The 19,780-nt window shown below is 41.0% G+C and overlaps 1 protein-coding gene across 1 annotated transcript in view; it reads right to left on the bottom strand.

Moving 5' to 3' along the window:
- Window positions 1-9,868, bottom strand: part of USP34 (ubiquitin specific peptidase 34) — a 317,435-nt gene extending 307,567 nt beyond the window's left edge. The window contains exon 1 of the mRNA XM_036750464.1: window positions 9,803-9,868. Within this exon, the coding sequence (XP_036606359.1) occupies window positions 9,803-9,845 (43 nt within the window). The 5' untranslated portion in view covers window positions 9,846-9,868. The remainder of the gene's footprint in view (window positions 1-9,802) is intronic.
- Between the last annotated feature and the right edge of the window lie 9,912 nt (window positions 9,869-19,780).

Here is a 19,780-nt window from a genome sequence, read left to right as displayed (position 1 = left end):
GTTCTCAATTACTGTCTCTATGCAGATAACTTATCAAACCTACATCCAGCTCTAGTCACTCACTTGAACTACAATCCTACATCATCAACTGCGTATTGGATATTTCTCACTGGATATCCCATAAGAATCGAAAACTCAACATGTTCATATAAGAACTCATTATCCTCACCCCCTTCCTTCTCAAAAAAAAAAAAAAATCCTCTCTTCCTTTTTTCAGTCGGGGCATATCCTTCTAATCACCTGTTTTCAGAATTGGAGGATAATCCTCTCAATTCCTTACTGTCCCTCACTATATATATCCCTACCTGAAACAGCAAGACACTTTGAGGTGGCATATGCCTAGCAAATCAAACCACTGCCACCACCTAAGCTGCTTCTGCCCCTCACACATGGATGGAAATATCCCAGGACCCTGAACGCAAGAGCCTTAGGAATAACAGTGCTCTCCAGACCAGGCTCTGGAGAGCCATTATTGAGGAGAGGTAGGACTGCTGGTTCCCTTATCACCATCTCCTTCAACCCAACCCCCACTCCAAGTCCAACTCTAAAGTTACCCACTCCTTCCACTGTGCTCTCTGGAATGTCTGCTCCCATCGATAAAAGACTTTCTTCTATCTTAAACCTTTTCCTTTCCCACTCTTGCCATCTTCTTGCTTTCACTGAGACCTGGGTCCCTCCGGATGACATGGCATCTCTGGGCACACTGCAGCACTGGTTGCATTTTCACTTAGTACCCCTAACTCATGCAATACCCCTGGTTGTGGTAGAGAAGTCAGAATATTTTTTGTTCCCTCTTTCCACTATTATCTACTGAGCTATTTGCCTTTTTTCAATGAGTTCAGTGTTTGGCCTACTGTCTTTCTCTCCTCCCCAACTCCTCATACTAGGGGACTTCAACATAGATACTGATGTACCCTCAACTGCCTAACTTCCCAGTTCTTCAATGTATGCATTTTCCTATGACCTACTCCTTGCAACACACCTCCAGCTACACAAGATAACTTTGATACCGCCACCTCCACAAGTGTTCTTCCATGTTCAAGAACTCTGAAATTCCTTTATCTGTTCATAACTTATCATTCCATCTTTCCCCCTCTCACAACCCCTAACCCTGTTCTTCACTCTCATCGTGACCTGTAGTCCCTCTATCCCTCAGTTCTCTCCCAGAACATCACCTCGCACTATGTTGTCCCCTCTTCCCTATCTTGACTCCTTGGTGAACCAATTCAACTCTACGCTGTGTGATTCTTTGGAGTCTCTTGTCCCTTTAACTATAACTGATTTTACTTTGCCAAGCCTTAGTCTTCCTTGGATTACTTACCATCTACCTTTCTTCATACTCATTTGCTGCTGAACCAAGCTGAAGAAATCACAAAACTATGCTGACTGGGTCCACTACAAATTCATGTTACATAATCTCAAGTGGGCCCTTGCTGAAAGGCAACACTTTTACACTTCCTAATTGATTCACAATCCCACTGACCACAGCTACTTTTCCAAGTGGTTTCATTCCTCCTCAAACTTTCCAAGATGCACTTATCCACACCCTCTCAGGTGAAAAACTTGTGGCCATTTCTCCAGATCTTTTTTTCCCTCCTCCTCATTTCATATCACTGAGATGCCCTCCCCCAGTTTCTCCTCCTCCTTCACTCATTTCACTACAAGTGTCCTTTCTCCTTGCCAAAGTAAAGTTCTCTAAATAGACATTATTCTATTCCATTCTATTCTATCCTTCCTACCACTAATTTTCAATCTCTCCATATCTACTTGGCTGCTTCTCTATTGCCTATGTACAGGCCCCTATTTTCCCTGTCCAAAAAAAACAAAACAAAACCACCAAAAAACCCACCCAAAAAACATCTTGATTGACACATCCATCCAAATAGCTACCACCTTTTCTCCCTCCTTCCTTTCACGGAGGAACATGAACTCTCCAGACTAAAGTTCTCTTAAATGCCAAATTTAATGGCTTCTTCTCAATATTCATCCTTCTTGGTTTCTCTGCAACTTCTGACACTGCTCATCATTCTCTTCCTTTTATGCGTAGTCTTCCCCACTAGAATATAAGCTCCTTGAGAGCAGGGACGATTTTTCTTTTTGCCTGTGTGTACATTCCCAGGGCTCAGCATAGTATCTGGCACATAGGAACTGTTTTATAAATGCTTCTGATTGACCTGAAATCCCTGGCTCTTAATAAATGCTCACTGACTGCTACAAATAGGCAGGAAAAACCAAGAGCCCTGGAAGTGTCACTATGCCTCAGACCATAGATCTTCTTCCAGGGGTGTGGAACCTGCAGCCTCAAGGCCACACATGGCCCTCTAGATCCTCTAATGTGGCCCTTTGACTGAATCCAAACTTCGAAGAACAAATTCCCTTAATAAAAGGATTTGTTCTGTCAAACTTGGGCTCAATTAAAAGGCCACACCCAAGGACCTAGAAGGCCACGTGTGGCCTCGAGGCCACAGGTTCCTGGCCCTGTTCTAGACCAATCTTTGCAGCTATCATCCTGGGAATCAACCTCTTCCTCCCTCTACCCCCATGGAGATGTAGTCTAGTAAATGCCTCTCTGGTTCTACAGCTGTTGCCTTCTCAGCCTCTATAGGTACTAAAACTCGGAAAACAAAGTTCCTAAAACCAAAGTTCTTTTCACTGTGAAATGGTTCAACATCATAAATGGATATGATTTTAAGTGGAAATGACATTAAAGATAATGCATTACCATCTGCTTTGCTGCTGTATTGTAAGGCCTATGGGACTTTTCCATCTGATGTGCAGGTGAAAACTTTTATATGTTACATTTTCCATTAGTATGTGATCTCCTTGAAACTGGGAGCTAAGTTAATTTTTATTGATATCTCCAGTACTTAATAAATGCTTTTTCATTCATAATTCAATTCCACCTCTACCCCACATCTTGCACTTGTCTCTTTTTCTCCACTCACAAGGTACCTTAGCTCAGGTACCTTCGTCTCTCAATACTATTCACTAGCTTAATTAGTTTCCCAGCTTCAAGTCTTTCTCCTGACCTACACACAGATATCAAACTGATATTTCTAAAGCACATATCTCACAATGTCATTCCCCAGCTCAACGGATTCTAGTGGTTCCCTATTGCCTCTAGAATAAAATAAAAACTCCGTTTTTTAGCATTTAAATTCCTTCAGCCTTCCCAGGCTTATTATTTATTATTCCCCTTTACATGCTCCACAACTCAAGTAAACTGTCTTCTTGTTATTTCTCATGTACATTCCATCCCTCATCTCTGTATCTTTCCATAGGCTAGCTCCCATGGATGAATACGTTCCCTTCTAACCTCCACCTCTGAGAATCCATAGCTTCCTTCAAAAATCAGTTCAACTTCCTATACCAGAGGTGGGGAATCTGCAGCCTCGAGGCCACATGTGGCCTTCTAGGTTCTTGGGTTCAGTCTTTTGACTAAGTTTTACAGAACAAATCCTTTTATTAAGAGGATTTGTTCTGAGAAGTTTGGAATCAGTCAAAGGGCTGCAGTTAAGGACCTAGAGGGCCACATGTGGCCTTGAAGCTAGAGGCTCCCCACCCCTGTCCTATACCTCCTCCACAAGGCCTTTCCTTACCACCCAGAACAAATTACCTTGTGTTTACTTTCTATATACTTTATATTTATATTGAACATTTTGTTTCTCATGATAGAACATAAGCTTCTTAAGAGCAGAAACTATTTTATTTTTGTCTTTGTAGCCCCAACACCTAGCACAGTACTTAGTACACAATAAATGCTTCATAAATGCCTGTTGATTGAATAATCATAATTCACCTTTATATGGCACTTGGTAAATCTTAAAGGGCTTTCTCCAACCATATACTACCTACATCAAAGGTTAAGTATTATTCCTATTTTACTTAGAAAGAAACAAACTCAGAGAGGTAAAGTGGCATACCCCTGGTCACACAGACAGAAAATGTTAGAGCCAGGAGTCGAACCCAGATCTTCTGATACCAAATCCAACGCTCTTTCCAGTATACACCATAATGTCTCACACTCTGTACCTCCCCCTAAAGTCTAGCAGAATGCACTGTATACATGTCCCTAAAAGTTCAATATTTTCACACATAAAAACAATTATTTTCACACATGAATAGCAATTCAGGTGAGTATTTTTTATAGTAAAGTTGGAATCTGTTTGATTTCAAGGTTCACTGCAGCTAAGTGGCACAGTGGATAGAATGCTCAACCTGGAATCAAGAAGACCTGGGTTCAAATCTAACCTCAGACATTTACTAGCTGTGACCTTGAACAAGTCACACTGTCTCAGTTTTCTCAACTGAAAAATGGAGATCAAAATAGTACCTACCTGCGAATGTTGTTCTAAGAAATAAGAAAATAATTATAAAGCGCTTGGACAGTGCCTGACATACAGTAGGTACTTCAAAATGTTTATTCCCTCCTTAATTAAAAACTTGTGCCTATAAGGAAGCCTATGTTACTACTGGTAGGATTATAATAGATGAAAACAAACTGTATGCCCAGTACATAAAAAACAAATGGACATACTGTGGCATGTAAATTTGATGTAATATTACTGTGCCTTAAAGAATTAAATATTCAGAGAGATATAAAAAGACTTGCAACAACTGATGAAGGATAATAGAAAAAGAATCAAAAGAACAAAATGTATTCAGTATCTACAACAACATAACCAGCAACACTAAAAGGCAACAAAACTGAAGGTAAAAACAATGGACAATGGTAGCTTCAAATATTAAAGTTATAGCATGTGTATACCCCTTCCTCTGTATTAATAAACATTAAACTACAAAAACAGAAGGTGACAAATACTCAAAGTTACAATCACTCTGTCAGGCAATTTTACTTTTACCACTTTAAAAAAAAATGACAAGGTAATCTAGGAGGTCTGTACAAATCAATAATTTTTTTAAAAAAAGAAATGAGGCTACTTACCACACATGCTTCATAAGAAAGTTAGCTACTATATGATTTTTTTAAAAGATGTCATACAGCAGCTCATTTAAACCTACCAAGTTGTCCATGGCTACCACACGTATTACTAGCAAAGTATCCGTGATGTCACTGGGCCTCTTCGAAAATGAAAGACAAACAACAACTATATCAATGGAATCCCAGATCTTGCAAAGCATAAAACTATTCAGATGATCTACTTAGTATCAAAGATCACACAACTACCATATCAAACACAGGCTCACAGAAGCCCCTACTGGAGTCACCAAACTGTGATTAGTCTTTGTATCCCCAGAGCCTAACAGTGCCTTGAACATCCTCACAAGTTACATCCTCACAAGATCTTTGTGAAGCAGGTACTGTAAGTATTGGTTAATACTTTTTACAAATGAGAAAACTGAATCTGAGAAGTAAAAATCTTTCTCGTAGTCACATAGCCATACAAACAAGACCAGAACTAGAATCTAGGCCTTCTATTTCCAGGTTTTTATGCTGCATCAAACTGGGTCCCTATTGATAAAACCAGTTACAAAAATAACCATCACTAGGATCAATACCAGGGCAGCTAGATGGCTCAGTAGATAGAATGCTAGGCCTGGATTCAGGAAGACTCATCTTCCTGAGTTTGAATCTGGCCTCAGAAACTTACTAGCTCTGTAACCCTGGGCGGGTCACCTCACCCTGTTTGCCTCACTGTCCTCATCTGTAAAATGAGCTGGAGAAGGAAACAGCAAACCATTCCAGTACCTTTGCCAAGAAAACCCCAAATGAGGTCACAAAGAGTCAGACATAACTGAAATGACTGAACAGTATCAATACCAGAATCCTATTTTAAAGACCATCCGGATAGGGTGGGACCTTAAACCTACAATTTCATTAGTATAGAGAACTCTCAGGTAAGGGAACTTCCTGCCCAAAGCAGGTAGGAACCTTCTCTGCAAATTAACAGTTTGAGTTACCTAGAGAACACTTCCCGGTTAAGTGGTGTGCCCAAGTCACATAGCTACTACGTTAACTGAGATAGGACTTGAACCCAGGGCTTTCTGACTCCCAGGGTAACTCTCTCTTTATCTTCATCTCTTTATATTGATTCACTTCAGCACTCTAACAGCTCAAAGCACTTCAAATCTTCAAATTGCCATCAACTCCTAACTAAAAGCCAAGAATGTTTTGTGAATTATTTGATATCTGTTTTAGAAAATAACTATAAAAGCAACATGTTCAATTCCCAAACTCTAATGAATTAGTACAAGAATTTGTGATTAAGACTATCCTAAAACAAGAGTAAAATCTATTCAATATATCTTTAATTATTTACATTTCTTCCCTTCCTTAAAAACCTGAAAAGTTATGTAAAACTAAAAAGCAATTGTTTTTGTTTAATTCCTAAGCCAACATTTTACAATTCTAACACTAAGATTAAATGCTATTGTAAAAATTGACATCTGGATCCTTTTATTCTTATTTTCCTATTCCCCAAAAGCACCATCAGCCTTTCACTTACCCAGGTCTGCAACCTGAGTCATTTGGACTCTTGACTCATAACACACATATCCAAGCCGTTGCCAAACCATGCCAATTTTACCTCTATAATCTCTCATATGTCCCCTTCTATACACTCAAATGGCCGCCACTCTAATTTAAGCCATCACCTCTCCACTGACCCACTGCAATAGCCTCTCTTCCTCAAATCTCTAGCCCCTCCAATCCCACTGAAAATGTGAATTTCCTAAAGCACAGGTCTAACCCAGCTACTCACCCAATAAACTAGTTGCTCCCTATTATCTCTTGTATCAAATATAAACTTCATGGTTTGGTATTTAAAGTCCTTCACAACCTGGTCAAACCTACTCTTGCAGTCTTCTTAAACCTTACTCCTTCCTCTCTTCCACATGCTTGACAGTTCAGCACTACTGGCCTACTTGTGGCTCCTCACACAACCCATCTCTGTGCCTTTGCAATGTATTGTCTTGTCCTCTATGCTTGGAATGTTCTCTCTCCTCTCTCCAACTAAGAAGTAGAAACCTCTCAGATTCCTTGGCTTTGTTCAGAACTGAGCCCAGGTGCTTTCACCTGCAAGAGGCCTTTCCTGATACCCTCAGCTGTTAGTACCTCCCCCCTAAGGTTACTTTTTATTTTGTACATACCTAGACACCCGCATGCTTTCTTCCCTCTCTCTCCTTGGAACTTAAGCTCCATAGGGGAAGGAACTGTTTTCAATTTTGCCTTTGTTTCCCTAGAAATTAGCACAGTGCCCAGCATATACTAGCACTTAAGAAAAGCTTGCTGATTTGATTATAATCAGTAATAAAAATAGCAAGTCAGTAAAAATCTTTTTTCTGATGCTTACTACCTGTGTGACCTCAGATTTGTCACAAACTCTCTGGGCCTCAATTTCTTCATCTAACGAGATAAAATATGTAAAGCACGTTACAAACTTTAAATTAATAAATAAATGCTACTATTATTATTTATCTGTAAAATTAAGGAATAGGATTAGACACCTGCCTGAAGTCACTGCAGTTTTGGATATATGATGTTAACCAAATACTGAAATAGAGAAGACTGATCCCCAAAATAATCAACAGCTAGAAAAGAGAACTGACCCACAAACTTTTGTTCATTTGTTTTGGCCAAATATTTCAACTTTTACAATTTACCAGTTTCTTCAAAACAAATTTTTATAAACCATTCTACATTATATCTTTACATTCATCTATATACAGTTGCTACAATGTCATGCTACTATACTGATACCTGAAGAATCTGTGATTTGGGGGATGTGGGTCTCAAATTTTCTTTTTAAATTTTCTAATTTTTGGTCTTCTAAGACAATCTAGTAATTTATTCATCAGGAGTTTCAAACAAGGTTCTTACACAGCAAAAAAACAGGTAACCCATAGACAGTACTTCAAGGGGACCTTCCTCTATGATTAAGGTATGGCACAAATGTTCGAAGAATTCAAAAATTAATGATTCTATGGCACTATAATGCTAATGATATCTAAAAACAGTTATCCATGAATTTTTCTTTCCAAGTTTAAATTCATAGTTATAAAGTTGCCTAAAAATCATGGTAAAATTAACCATAATTTTGCCCTAATATATTAACTGAAGCCAAATCACCTTTCTAATGCAATAACAAAGCCACAATAATACAAGACACTCCTGTGCACCTGAGAAGCTTGTAGGTTTTGCTTAAACATAGAAAGCACTGCTTTTTTATCACAGCATTCCATACCAATTCCATCAAAACAACGTTCACTCAAAGTATGTAATAATGTAGACATTTAATCAAAATTCTTGGAAAATACAGAATGAAACAAGTACTTGAGAGATTCATTTGGATATGCAATTTTCAGGAAGTAAATATCAGCCTGCAAGGTTACCATTAATAAATTCTACATTTATATTGCATTTTAAGGTTTACAAAACACTCCTGACAACTCTGTAAGGAAGATGGTGTATTATTATTCCCATTGCTAAGACCAGGAAAATGAGGTTTAGGGTTAAAATAACTTGCCCAGAATTGCACAACTAGTGAACCACAACAGCTCTTTCCACTTCACCTTATCAATGCCAAGAGCGACTAAAACCCTCCAATTTTAAACTTCACTTTATCACCCAAATGCTAGGTAGTCACAGATAAGAATAAGTCAAAACCCAGACATTACATTTTATCATTATTTCAGAGATAGATTGAATAAAGAAAATATGAAGTCTGGGAGCCTTCAGAATTATTGCATAAAGAACAACTAGTTTCTTAGGTTTTTTTTTAATAACAATCCTTTTTAGTGAAGTTACTTTCTTATCAAATTGGTGAACATTAATCTTTAAATCTGATTCAGGTCTTCTAACCAGGCCTCTAGGCCTGACTGGTAGTTGACTTGCCCTGTATTTTATTATTTTAAGGATGCCCGATACAGAGAATAGACTTAAAGAAATAAAAAGGATCTGGCTGTAAGCTGATAACCTTATTCGCTTTTTTAAAAGTGAAAGAAATTGGGGAGGGGGAAAGGAAGGAGGGATTAACAGTATTAGGCAGGATGGTTCACGGTTCTCCTTATTTCCGCAAAACAGGTTTTGCCATTAAATCCATGAATATACTCAGAAAATACATCGCTAAATAAAAAGGTTTAAAAGGTTATCTTCTCACACACGGTTCATTTTCAGCATTTACAAAGTGGCAGAAATGTTTCATATAGCTCCTCCCCCTCCCCCCCCCGAAAAAAATAAGGCACCTCCCAGTGAGTTTAAATACAAATTAACAGGTACAAGAGGCCTCTGGAACAGCCCGAAAATCAGAAAAAGGGGAGTTGGGGGCAGGGAAGATCGGGTTCTTAGGAAAAACCTTCTCCCAGTCTGACGCCCCACCTCACCTACCCTCACCTTACCTCCCCCAGGCAGAGCAGCGAGGGGCTAATTAACCCCTCATTAATTGACACCTGTAATGAGGAAAGTTTCCCGGAGCACACAGGCCCGGCTCCCCGAGAAGATGTCTCGTTTAAAGGCGGGCCCCAGCCGGCGAGCGGAGCGGCTGCTTCCCCGCCCGCCAGGTAACTGAGGGTGCCCAAGCCACGCCAGGCCCCACTAGTCCCGGCCCGCGTCGGCCCGGAGGCCGCAGCCTCCTCAGCGGCCCGGCGCCCCAGCCCAGGCACCTTCCCGGGGGCGCCAGGCCCGCACGCTCCCCGGCCCGGGCGGAACCGCGCTTTCCCTCAGGCCTCGGAGGATGGGGGTGGAGGGGCAGAGGCTGGGCCGGAGGAGAGGTGGGGGACCCCCCCCAACACACCCACAGACACACACGCACCCCGAGAGGCGGCGACGGCGGCGGCTACTTACTTTCATTTAACACCTCCACCAGGTCTGCGCAGTTCTCGCACATCGTTCAGCCGCCGCCCCCCCCCCTCCCCCGCTTCGGATCGCACGGACTGATCCTGACCGGAGGGGGGGGGGAGGGGAGAGAGAAGAGGGGGGGCCGGCCGGCCGGCGGGGGAGGGGGGAGGAGAGAGCTGAAGAGGGTGGGGAGGTGAAGGGGACGAGGAACTGCCTGTCCCGGGAGCGGGGGCGGTGAGGGAGGGAGGAGGGGGGACAAGGGGAGGTGCGCAGGCCGGAGGGGCGCGGAGGCGCCTGCGGCGGCGGGGAAGGGGGGGGGGAGAGGGGGGAGGGGACAGGGAGGGAGGGAGGGGGATGGGGGAGAGAAGCAGTCGAGTCACTTCACCGACCAGACGCCGCGGCCACCGCCGCCGCCGCCATTTTACTAGACCGCTCGGGCTGCGCTCGGCTCTTTCCGACCAGGCGAAGGAGCCGAAGAGAAGAGACTCTCACTCTCATTCCTCCTCCTCCTCCTCCCCCCTCCTCTCCCTCCCCCTCCCTCCTCTCTCCGCACACACGATACACATGCACACACACATACACACACCTCTACATACACACACACATGCACACACCCACCCACCCCACACCACCTCTAGCTGGCTCACCTCCCTCCCTTTCCTCTTCCGTCCTCCCCTCCCCACCCCCACTCACTCTCACACACACACATACACACACACACCACACACACACACACACACACACCACACCACACACACGCACACACAACCCCCCCCCCCAACACACCCCTCCCAGCCCCGGATCTCTGTCAGCGGCCGGAAGGAAAACACGAAGCCAGCTCGGCTGAGGGGGGAGTTAGGGTGAGTAGGGTAAGATGGCGGATTCAGGCTGGGCCGCCGAGGCTGCAGGTCGCCCATCGTCGCCCCCAGCCCCACTCCCGAAGCCAGATCAGCTTCCTCCCGGCCCCCTTCGCATTGCCATCGACCCCCCCCCCCCCGCCGCGGCTGCCACGAGTGGAGGCAGCGCTGGGGTTCCCTGCCCCCACCCCGCAGCTCCCTCGGTCCTGGGTCCCCCCCACCGTTAAGGGTGAGGGAGGGGGGTCGCGAGGAAGAGAGGTTAAAAAAAGCGGCTTATCGTGTAGTGGGGAGGTCGATCCCGGCTCTTCCGTGGGTCACTCACGTTTATTCGCTGCCCCAGACAGGCTGTTTAAAGGCCCGCAGTCTTTAAGCCCCCGTAGACAGGCCGCCGACCCCTGCCCTTGGGCCGAGGGGAGCCCAGGGGTGTGGTGTTTGCCAGTCAGTGGGTGCGGCTTCCACCTGCCTAACCGCCGCTTCAGGACCCAAGATGTAGACGCCCCTCTACACCCGGAGCTAATAATCCTTCTCCATCCAAGATCAGTAAAACTTGAACTTGTAAAATGAGGGGGTGGGACTAGAGGACCCTTTCAGCTCTAAATCTATGATCCTGTGAACTTGTCACCCAATAGAACGATACAAATGGGGGGGGGCGGGGAAGAGACGAGAATACAGGGAGTGGTTGCTCAAGTGACACAATATCCCTTTATTCAAGATGGGTCCTTTTGATTGACCCATGATATTATTCCGAGGGACAGTCTTTTGCTTCCCAGTCTATCGGGAAGTAACAGGAAGGAAGAAGACAAGCATTTATTAAGTCCCTACTATGTGCCAGGAACTTTACAAATATTTTTTAATACAACCACCCTGGGAGGTAGGTGCCTTTATTCCCATTTTACAGTTGAGAAAAAGGTGAAAATAAAGATAACTTCAAAGATTACTTCCAGTTCAGAAATCTGTGATCCTGGATAAGGTGTAGAAGACAGAAGGACACAATTAAATCTACCCTCATGGTGAAGTTTTGGTGGGTTTTGCTTGAGGGATGGTGCTGTAAGCCAAAATTGGTACTTTTGTACAGTTAGGGGGAAAATGCCACCAATACCAAACTGGGATAATTAGACCTCTTAATTGAGATGTAACCCAGTGTAGAAGGAAGAACCCAGTTCTTAGAATTGGAATAGAGGTAAGACCTGACTTCTCACTAGTCTTGTGACCTTGGACCATGAGAAAGGTTATTTTAACCATTTTACAAATAACTCACATAATCAGCAATCACTTACTGACCACCTACTATGTGCTAGACATTGGGTATACAAAACAAAAATGAAACTCTTTTTGCCCTAGAGCAGCAAATGTTCCATTGAGATGGATAATATGCAAATGTAGGAATGTATACAAGGTAATAACTGGAGGGGTGAAGAGGGGACAGTATCTGCCAGCCCTACCTATTTCACAGGTTGCCCTGAGAATCAAAGGGGATAATATATGGAATAAAGGACCTTAAAAACTAAAAACTACCATAAAAGTATAAGATATTAAGTACTGAATATGATAGTTACATCCACATGACTCTCTGGTTCTCCTCAAAAGGCAAACCAATGAAACCACTTCTCCTACTCAGTCACCTAAGTGGCTTAGTCTTACCTATCTCTTCCCCTTGTTAAAACTGAAGCACAGCAACTCCAAGGAGCTTCTGTCTAATAAGCACGAAGTAAGACTTTTCTAACAAAAGGGGAAATCTGAACCTCAGATTATATTTTGTTCTGATTTATGAACATTAGCAACCTTCCAGGTACCAATGAGATCTCTCCCAGATTGGTGACACTGAGGAAAAGTATAATAGTAGTTACTCTGGTAAAGGAAGCAAACATTGGAATTTGAAGTTTGTTCCAACTTTTTGTAGACTTTCAGTGAAAGGCAACATATTAGCATAAAGTAACATTGTTCTTAAATATTTCTAGACCCCCTTGTATTTTCCTAACGATAATGACCACTGTATTCAACGTAATAATTCCATGGTGGTATGACTGCTAAGCTTGAACTGTAACCATTATGTGGATTAAAAGCTGTTGCCACTCTATTTAGATTTTGAATTTTAGATATTGAATTTAAGGCTCAATGTTCTGAAACAGTGATTACCATCTCAATCATTTACCCAGGTGTATTCATGTTCTAAAGCCTCTAAAAGTTTACCTTAGAGAGGAAATCAAAATCAGGAAGGCTTGGGTTCACATACTGGCTTTATAATCTTAACCTTCGGTGCCCTAAGCAACTTTTAAGACTAGAAGTTGCTGGAGATGTGTTGATCTGCATTGGTAGAGAGAACTTCCTCACCAATGAAATCATAGGTCCAGACCCCCAAAAAATAACTGTCAACAGTTGTTACACATGAGTGTGGCCTGTATGAGTTACCATGCTGTGATCTTTCTTGTGTCACTCAACTAAACAGAGCTTTCAGAAACATAGTTTTGAATATTAGAGTAGTAGTTGTGTTTCAGCACTTATATTGATATTTGCCTTCAAGTGAAAAAAGCATTTATTCAGCACCTATCAACATGATTTATTGGCAAGGCTAAAAAAAAATGCTTTTAAAATTGGGTAGCTGTGTGGTAGACCCATGTCTCACCACTAGAAGCTGAACAGGGCCACCATTTTATAGATGTGTAACCTTAGGTTGCGTTGATCCCATGTTACAGACTTTTTCTTAATTGTTGTTAAAGTCTTTTTGACCCAAGATCCATTTGATGTGCTTTCAGAGTTTTATGCAATAGATTTGTTCCTGAAATATGTGCATTAATCAGGAGAAGTAACAAAGCCTCTCAACTAAAGTCTTCCCCTGATGTTTCTTCACGGTGTAGAGCTGACTCTGGGTTCTTAGAACTTCCGCCAGCTAAACATAGGTTCTGCTAGATCGACCAAACTAGAAAGTTTCTCCAAGTTTCATCTCTCATCAGAACACCAGCCCATTTAAATTCCGAGTCTTTTGCCACCATCGTGCCGTTTTGTCTTTTCAGCAGTAGCAGCTGGAAGGATTATGATCTGTGATGGCAAAAGGGTACAAATTTTGGTTACAATAAATATCCCTAACTGTGAAGATTTTCATATTAAGGTATTTAAATCTCGCATGTGTGATTGCCACACATCACCTTTATTTTTATTCGTGTAAGGGTTATTACTGTCTCCACTAAAAACTTTTTTAAAGCCTAAGCTGACATGGAGATACAGATAACCTCGAGTTCTTAGAGGCTATACTGTCAGAAGACAGGACCTATCAAAGACTTCCATTATAGGTCCAGCATCAAACTGTCATCAGAGGACCAGCCTAGCGAAGTTTGGAGGGGTTCATCACCAGAAGGTTATCCTCCAGGTGCTTTCTTTCCCACTTCCTACCCCGAGTACCTCCAGGAAGCTGTCTACATCGTGTCATGAAGGAGGGAAGATGAAGTCACCAGTCATTTGACATTTTAAAGTTTATCACCACCTAGTGGCAGAATTGTACTTAAACCACTATGTAGTAGTTCTCAGACTTTTTGCAAGAGCCAAACCTTTTACTTTAAATCTTAAATTATTTTTATTGGTACCAAATAGCATAATACAAGTTTAAAATATATTTTCCCAAATCTTACACCTGCTTTTATTTACTTTTAAGAAGAACATGTTCTCACCATATTAAGACAACATATATGCGATAATCAATGTGGGAAAGGTTGTACAAACTGTTCCACAGCTATAGAAGCCATGAATTGGTCAAACCGTTCTGAAAAAATAATTTGCAGTTATACTGAGAAAATGATTAAAATTTCCTACGGTCAGAGATTTAGAACTTGAAGAGACCCTCAAGGCCATAAAGTTCAGTACCCTTATTTTACAGGAGAGAAAACTTGAGGCACTGAGTAATTGAGTAACTAGCCCAGGATTATGCGGCTAATAAGTGTCCAAAGTGGAATTTAAAACCAGGTCTTACACTAGGTTCAGTCCTTTCTACTATATCATACTCTCTCAAAATTACCTTTGACTCAGAGACTCTTCTAAGCATACTACAAGGAATTTGAATACAGGAAGAAATATGCACAGTGCACCAAAATAGTAGCAGAGAAGGGGGGAGGGGAGTGGGAATCCCTATCAGTTGGTAAATGGCTGAACAAATTGTAGTACATGAATATAATGGAATTTGTATCATAAGAAATGATGAAATGTGAAGAATACATGGGAATAAATATATGAACTGATACAAAGTGAAGTAGAATCAAGAAAACAGTAAACAGAATGACATCAATGTAAAGGAAAAGAAAATCAAAAATTTATAATTGAATGCTTTGTAATTATAATGACCAAATTTGGCCCCAGTGATGATATATGAGAATGCATCTGCCTCTCTTTTCAAAGGTGGAAGACTACAGATCTAGGACATTGCATATACTGTCAAACTTGACTGATATGTTGGTTTTGCTGAACTTTTTGTTGTTGTAAGGGATTATTCTCAGGGAGGGGAGAGGGATATATTGGGAAATGAAATGATGGGAAAACTAAAGATATCAATAAAAATTTTGGAAAGGACAAGTTCCAGAGAGCGAATCCCCTTTAATCATTTTCAAATGTTGCCTTCTTATTTCAAAACTCATTGACTAAACACATGGAAAAGGAGCTCTCTAAGAATCATGTTTTTTGGTTTCCTAACAAGACCTGTGAAAGAAGAGAATAAGTATATATAACCAGATTTGCTAGTAAACCTTGGATAAATATAGAATTGAAGGGAAAGAAAGATAAACCAATCTTGTTTTCTACTGCAAGGAGAAATTGAAAAACATCTAAGGAATCCAGATTCCTTCCCTCTGGATTCCCTTCTTGACTGTTTTTAAGGGGTTCCTCAGCCTTATTAGAACAAAAAGGAATATGGAAGAAGAAATCAAAATGTTTCCCTGTTTTGTGTTGCTTGGTTTTAATAAGCCAGATGTTTGTCAAAATTCTCACTTAATTAATCTTGTATGATTTTTGACATAACAGGTACTGTGTATTTAGTGCTTTAACATTTGCATGCAATTTACAGATATCTCATCCTCACAGTTCAGAAAAGTAGGCACTATTACCACTTTTTTTCAGATGAAAAAACTGAGGAAGACAAAGGTTAAGAGACTTAGCCAGTTCAACACCCTTGAACTTTGGTGTTCCTAATTCCAGGTCTAGCACTCTAGCACTCCAGGCCATTGCGCCACCTAGTTGCCTCTATCTATGCATAGGATACACCTTTTTGGAAAAGAGCCAAGGGAGGAAAAGAGAAAGGGGTGGCATATATAAAATTATCAACTCAGAGAAGCATGGAAAGACTTAAGTGAACTTATATGATACAGAGTGAAGTAAGCAAAACCAAGAAAACTATTCAGTTAATATAGGCCTTGGAAGTTAAGGACTAGAATTCATAACCATAAACTTCTAGAAACTTTCAGATATAAAAGTTCAATCTCTATAGCCCTTTGCAAGACTTAATTCTTTTATACCATTTGTGTTGCTGAGAATTTTCTTTCAGAATATTACAAATTCTGGACTTCAGCTTTATCTTTCAGATGGAAATTTGAGGAGATACTTTAAAATTACCTTAACCTCTATTTGATGAATATTTACTGCGAATATGAGGCTGTGGCTATGGTACTGTGAAATTACTCTAGCTCACACTCTTCCTCACCACTTCAACCCGTGCTTTCATGTTTGTTGACTTGAGTTCATATCAGTACCTCCTTGAACACCCTGCCCTTCCTATTCTTCAGCCTCAATCAGTCAACATGCACTGTTAAATATCTACTGCATTAGCCCCGGAGATAAAAACACAAAAATTGAAATCTCTACCTTTCAAGGAACTTACATTCTACTGGGGGGACACCGTACAATTATTGTGTATATGCAAAGTAAATACAGGCATACCTCAGATATGTTACAGGTTCAGCTCCAGACCACTGCCATAAAGCAAATAATTGCAGTAAAGTAAGTCACATGAATTTTTTGGTTTTCCAATGCATATAAAAGTCATGCTTATACTATACTGTAGTCTATTAAGTGTGCAATAGTATTATGTCTAAAATAATATACATACCTTAATTTTAAAATACTTTATTGCTAAAAAAAAAAATAAGTGCTAGCCATTATCTGGGCCTTAAGCAAGTCATAATCTTTTTGCTAGTGGAAGATCTTGCCTCAGTTTTGATGGCTGTTGACTGGTTGGAGGTTGCTGAAAATCGGGATAGCTGGCAATTTCTCAAAATAACAATGAAGTTTGCCTCATCAATTGACTCTTCCTTTTACTTGAATATTTAAAGGCCGTTGTAGAGCTATTAATTGACCTAATTTCAATATTGTTGTGTCTCTGGGAATAGGGAGCCCTGAGGAAAGGGAAAGAGACAGGGAGGTTGGTAGAGCAGTCAGAACACACACAACATTTATCATTAAGTTCACTGTCTTATATGAGCATGTTTTGTGGCACCCCAAAACAATTACAAGAGTAACATCAAAGATCACTGATCACAGATCACCATGACAGATATAATAATGATGAAAAATTTGAAATATTGCGAGAATTAACAAAACGTGACACAAACACAATGTGAGCACATGCTATTGGAAAAATGGCACAGATAGACTTGCTTGAGGCAGGGTTGCCACAAAACCTTCGATTTGTAAACAAAAAACACAATATCTGCAAAGGTCATCAATAAAGTGAAGCACAATAAAATGAGATATGCCTGTACAGTGTAGTGGGGAGAACGCACAAGAAACCAAGGGATGATTAGGGAAAGGCCTGTTCTGGCACTTGAGCTGAGCTTTGAAGGAAGTGAGGAATTCTTAAGGAGAGGTAAGGAAGGAGGACATTACAAGCATGGAGATAGCCTGTGAGGAATAACAAGAAAGCCAGTTTGTTTGGACTGTATAGAAGAAATGAGAGTCATGTGTAGTAAGCATGAAAAATTAAGAGTGGAACCAAGTCACAAAGAGTTTTAAAGCCAGAGAGATTTACATTTGATTACTAGAAGCAATAGGGAGCCACTAGAGTCTATTGGGCAGGGGAGTGATACAGTCAGACCTGTCTAATCAAATACTATTTTATAATCAACAAATAATAAGTTTGGTGGGAATTTATATTCTTTACATCTAACAGACATTTGTTATACTTGCTCGAAACTTTCTTGATAAATATTGTAATTACTTTATTGGATCATAATTTCTTATTCCATCTTTTTGTGCCTTATCCCTCCTAAAGGTATTCTTCAACTTCACTTTTAGTTCAGCTCTCTATTCCTCATCATTTTTACTCCTGCTCTGACTTCACTCCTTCCCAATCTAATAGTTAACCAGTTCACCTCCTCACTGTTTTCTACTCTCAAATCCCTTGCTTGCATGTTCTACCTTGCTCATATTTTGTCAGACCCGGGATTATTCCTTCCCATTTTCTTCTCTGCTCCTGTTCACATAATGCTTAAAAGAGGCAGAGGAAATCATAGCAATCGTGCAGTCCGATCTATTACAACTTGATATTTTCTAACCTCATTGCAGCAAAGCAGTCCTTTTATCCTCCCTGATTGGTTTTCTGTCCCATTACCTATGGATAGTATTCCAAAATTCTTCAAACCTACCTCCTTCACCCTTTCAGTCGAGGACCTCACTCCTTTATTGAGAAAAGATAGGCTGTTAGTAGTAAGCATCTCTTTCTCTACCTCTTATAATGCCTTAACACTATCCTCCATTCTGTCCTTTGCTCCAGTCTCTGATACCAAGGTGGCCCTCATCAAAGTCAATCCTCAATATGTGCCCTTGATACCATTCCCTCCAGTCTTTCCCAACACATTCATCTCCTCGCTCTAATCTTCAGTTACTCCATAGCTACTGATTCCTTCTCTGTTCCCTTCAAATGTGCCTGTATCCCTCATGCTTAAAAAAAAAAAACAACTTCATTAGACTATACTATCCCCTCAAGCTCTCATCTTATACTTCCTACCTTCCTCAGCTAAGTTTCTATAAAAAGCTATCTACACTTCCTTTCCTCTCCTCAGCCCTTTGCATTCTGGCTTCAGACTTCATCAGTCAACTGAAACTGCCATTACTAAAATTCTCAAAGATATTCTTAATTGACAGAATGATGATCTTTTCTCAATTCTCATCTTTCTTGATTGCAACATTCAACATGACTTCCTAGACACTCTTTCTTCTCTGGGTTATTGTGACAGAACTCTCTCTTGGTTCTCCTACCTGTGTGACTCTTTCTTTGCTGTATCATCATCTATATCATACCACCTAACTGTGGATGCACTCCAGGGCTCTGTCCTGGCAAGCCTTTCCTGCTTTATCCACAAACTCAGTGATCTTAACAACTCACATGGATTTAATTTTGCTGTTGCTATGCAAATGACTCTCAGATCTATATATTTATTCCCAGTTTATTTTTTTTGCTCCATCTGCCTTTTGGACATTTCAGATTGGTCGTTTTATGAACCACTAATACAACATATGCAAAACAGCATTTAATTGGTTTTTCCCCAACTCTTGAATCTGTTTCTTTCATGGGCATCACTATCTTTCCAGTTTCCCAAGTCTGCAAACTTAGCATTACACCCAACTCCTTATTCTTCCTCACCACACATATCTGATTAATTACTAAATATTGTTTCTACCTCTGCCACTTAACTAATCAGTTAACAAATCTTGTTTCTACCTCTGTAATTTCCTTAAGCACAAGTCTAACCATGTCACTTCTTTACTCAAATTCCAGTGCCTGCTCACTGCTTCTAGGATAAAAATCAAGTACAAACTCTTGTACTTGGCATTTAAAGCCGTTCATAACCTAGTCCAAACCTACTTTTCTCTCTTTACATTACTCCCCATCCAGCATTCTCTGATCCAGGACCCTCCCAGGACCTCCATTTGGAAAAAGACCCCCAAGCTGGCCATGTCTTATTCCTCTCTATGCTGCACTCTGGACTTTCTCTTATAATGACCCAGAAACCTCTTCATCCTGGAAACTTACTCCATCCCTGGAATGGAGGACTAGACATTTTCTTTGATCCCTTCGACCTCTCAGAATTCAGAATATGTGCCAGAGATAAAGAAACCAGCCATCTCCATGATTTAGGACACCTTCAAAAGAAGA

The sequence above is a fragment of the Trichosurus vulpecula genome, chromosome 3, assembly GCF_011100635.1.
Source record: "Trichosurus vulpecula isolate mTriVul1 chromosome 3, mTriVul1.pri, whole genome shotgun sequence".
Classification (NCBI taxonomy): domain Eukaryota; kingdom Metazoa; phylum Chordata; class Mammalia; order Diprotodontia; family Phalangeridae; genus Trichosurus; species Trichosurus vulpecula.
Note: the sequence above shows the minus strand (reverse complement) of the source record. Positions and strands in the feature narration are given on the sequence as shown.